The sequence below is a fragment of the Puntigrus tetrazona genome, chromosome 11 (genome assembly GCF_018831695.1).
Source record: "Puntigrus tetrazona isolate hp1 chromosome 11, ASM1883169v1, whole genome shotgun sequence".
Lineage (NCBI taxonomy): Eukaryota > Metazoa > Chordata > Actinopteri > Cypriniformes > Cyprinidae > Puntigrus > Puntigrus tetrazona.
In genome coordinates, this window is record NC_056709.1 from 12,633,511 (window position 1) to 12,636,010 (window position 2,500).

The 2,500-nt window shown below is 26.6% G+C and overlaps 2 protein-coding genes across 2 annotated transcripts in view; one reads left to right on the top strand and one right to left on the bottom strand.

Annotated features, from left to right (window-relative positions):
- The window catches only part of LOC122353861 (G protein-coupled receptor 137Ba-like), a 1,117,577-nt gene that overhangs the window by 880,966 nt on the left and 234,111 nt on the right, over nucleotides 1–2,500 (top strand). The gene's annotated exons all lie outside the window — the stretch shown is intronic.
- il17rd (interleukin 17 receptor D) overlaps nucleotides 1–2,500 on the bottom strand; it is a 46,861-nt gene that overhangs the window by 20,687 nt on the left and 23,674 nt on the right. The window contains exon 2 of the mRNA XM_043251734.1: nucleotides 758–815. Within this exon, the coding sequence (XP_043107669.1) occupies nucleotides 758–815 (58 nt within the window). The remainder of the gene's footprint in view (nucleotides 1–757; nucleotides 816–2,500) is intronic.

Genomic DNA, 2,500 nt, shown 5'->3' on the forward strand with positions numbered 1-2,500 from the left:
TTATATGTGTGTTGTCTCTCATTGCAAAATTAAATCACAAATTAAAAGGATTTATGCCAGTATTGTACAAAACCCTACTTTTCTAGGGAAGGCAGCGTATGTCAAAGACTACATGTGAAAATAAAATGATGCTTAGATTAAGTTATTTTAATGCATTTAATAATATTTCTATAAAAATGCATAATAAATATAATATATACAATTTATATAAAATTATGAAAAAGTATTGTTGCATTAATGTAGTAAGTTTACTGGCTCTTTTTAATTTATTATTTTGTTGTTTATTTTATTTTTGTGATTTCAATTTATTATATATATATATAATATATATATATATTACCTATAAATGATAAAATAAAAAATATACAACATTTTAGTAGTATGTTTATTTTATTATTTTTATGTATTTTATGTATTTTATTTTATAATTTATAATTTTGTTGTTTATTTTATTTTTTGGGATTTATTTTTTTTTTTAGAGAAAAAAAACCCCAAATATATATAGATTTTATATTAAACATTGACATGATTGCAATATCATGTACATATACAATTCATATAAATCTAATTAAATGGTTGCTAACAAATACGTTTATTTACATAAATGCGACAATTATCAATAAATATTTTGAATTTGTATGACAGGAGTTTGTTTTGTGATTTGAGAAGGAATAACATGCAGTAACGGTCATATTAAACCAATGTCAGATTTTTCAGAAGTCTGTTTTCATAACTGTATAATCATGAAGTGTCTTACTGTCGTATCGAAACGTGAGTTTTCGTCCGTTCTCGTCGGTGCTGGACAACTGCGTTCCCTGCAAAGAAACAGAACAGGAAACATCAGAAAATGCTTTACTGCTGAACCGCCGCTGCTACATGGATACGACATCTGAAGAGGACTCTAATGGCAGAGACAAACAGCAACTTGTGCGAGAGGAATGTGAGCTCGAGCACTTCATGTGGTGACAGCCCAAGCGCACAATCCCACAATTATGAGCCTCCTGGCGCTCAACAACACAGAGCCCGCTGCCAAAACACTAATATAAGCCTCCGGTAACACACGGCCCGGCTCTGACCGACCCGGAGTCAGCCGTCTGCCTCTCAGGTGAGATCCCGAAGGCTCCCGGCCGACTCCGGAGCAGCGCTTCGAGGTGTATCCCGAGACAAAACAAATAGCGTTGCGTGACAGAAGCAGACAGACGCCGCGCGAGCTCTGTAATCAGCGGCACAGATCGGGGCGGATGTGCAAAAACAAAGAGAGAGATACACGAAGCAGGGATTATCAAAATACAACAAACATATTTCAGGCACTAGATGCGACCGTGTCCTCGGGTAATCTGGGATAAAGGAAGTGGTTTGACGTGACGGGACTAAACACAGTTCACTCTCACCCCGGAGATGAGAGCTAACACGGCCGCAATAATCGCATACTACTGCTCTTTATCATCAAACAAAGCATGTCGGTGAGCACATGATTAGGTTTACTAGTTTTACTTGCATGCATTTTATTTTTACAACCAAGATAGTCAACCAGGACCTCCATAATTAGGCTAAATGTAAAGCACAGACAAGAAATAATAAAATAAATATTTATTTTTGATATAATAAATAGAAATTACATATAAATAATAATAATTTTATATATATATATATATATATATAAACACATATATATAAATATATATATATATATAAATATATATATATATATAAACATATATATATATAAACATATATATATATATATATATATACATATATATATATATATATACATATATATATATAAATATATATATATATATATATATATATATATATATATATATATAAATATTTATATATATATATATATATATATATATATATAAACATATATATATACATATATATATAAATTTCTATTTTTATATATAATTTCTATAATTATAATTTAATTATAATTTATAATATATAATTTATTTTTGTCTCATTGTAAATGTTTTTATATTATTCCTATACTATTTTTTATTAATATTCTCTTAACTTTGTATATATATTTTTAAATATCTTTTTATATCTTAAAGCTATTTTCTTAGTATATCTTTAAAAAAGCTGATTTAATCATTTTATTTTTGAAATTATTTAAAGAACTAACTACTTAAAAAATAATAATAATTATATATAAATATAAATATATATATATATATATATATATATATATATATATATATATATATATATATATATAATTATATATATTTATTTATATAATAATATAATATATATATATATAATAATATAATAATATAATATATATATATATTTATTTATTTATTTATTTTTATTTATTTATTTTAAAGTTTACCATTTTCATAACCAAACGCGGTAACTTTTTTGGAAAGATACTAACGCTCGCCAATGACTTCCTAGTTATTTTTACCCCGTAAAACGAAAGCACTACCAAAAAAATCTCTAAAGCTGGATCAGCAACTGGATCGACACAAAATGCACCTGTTTA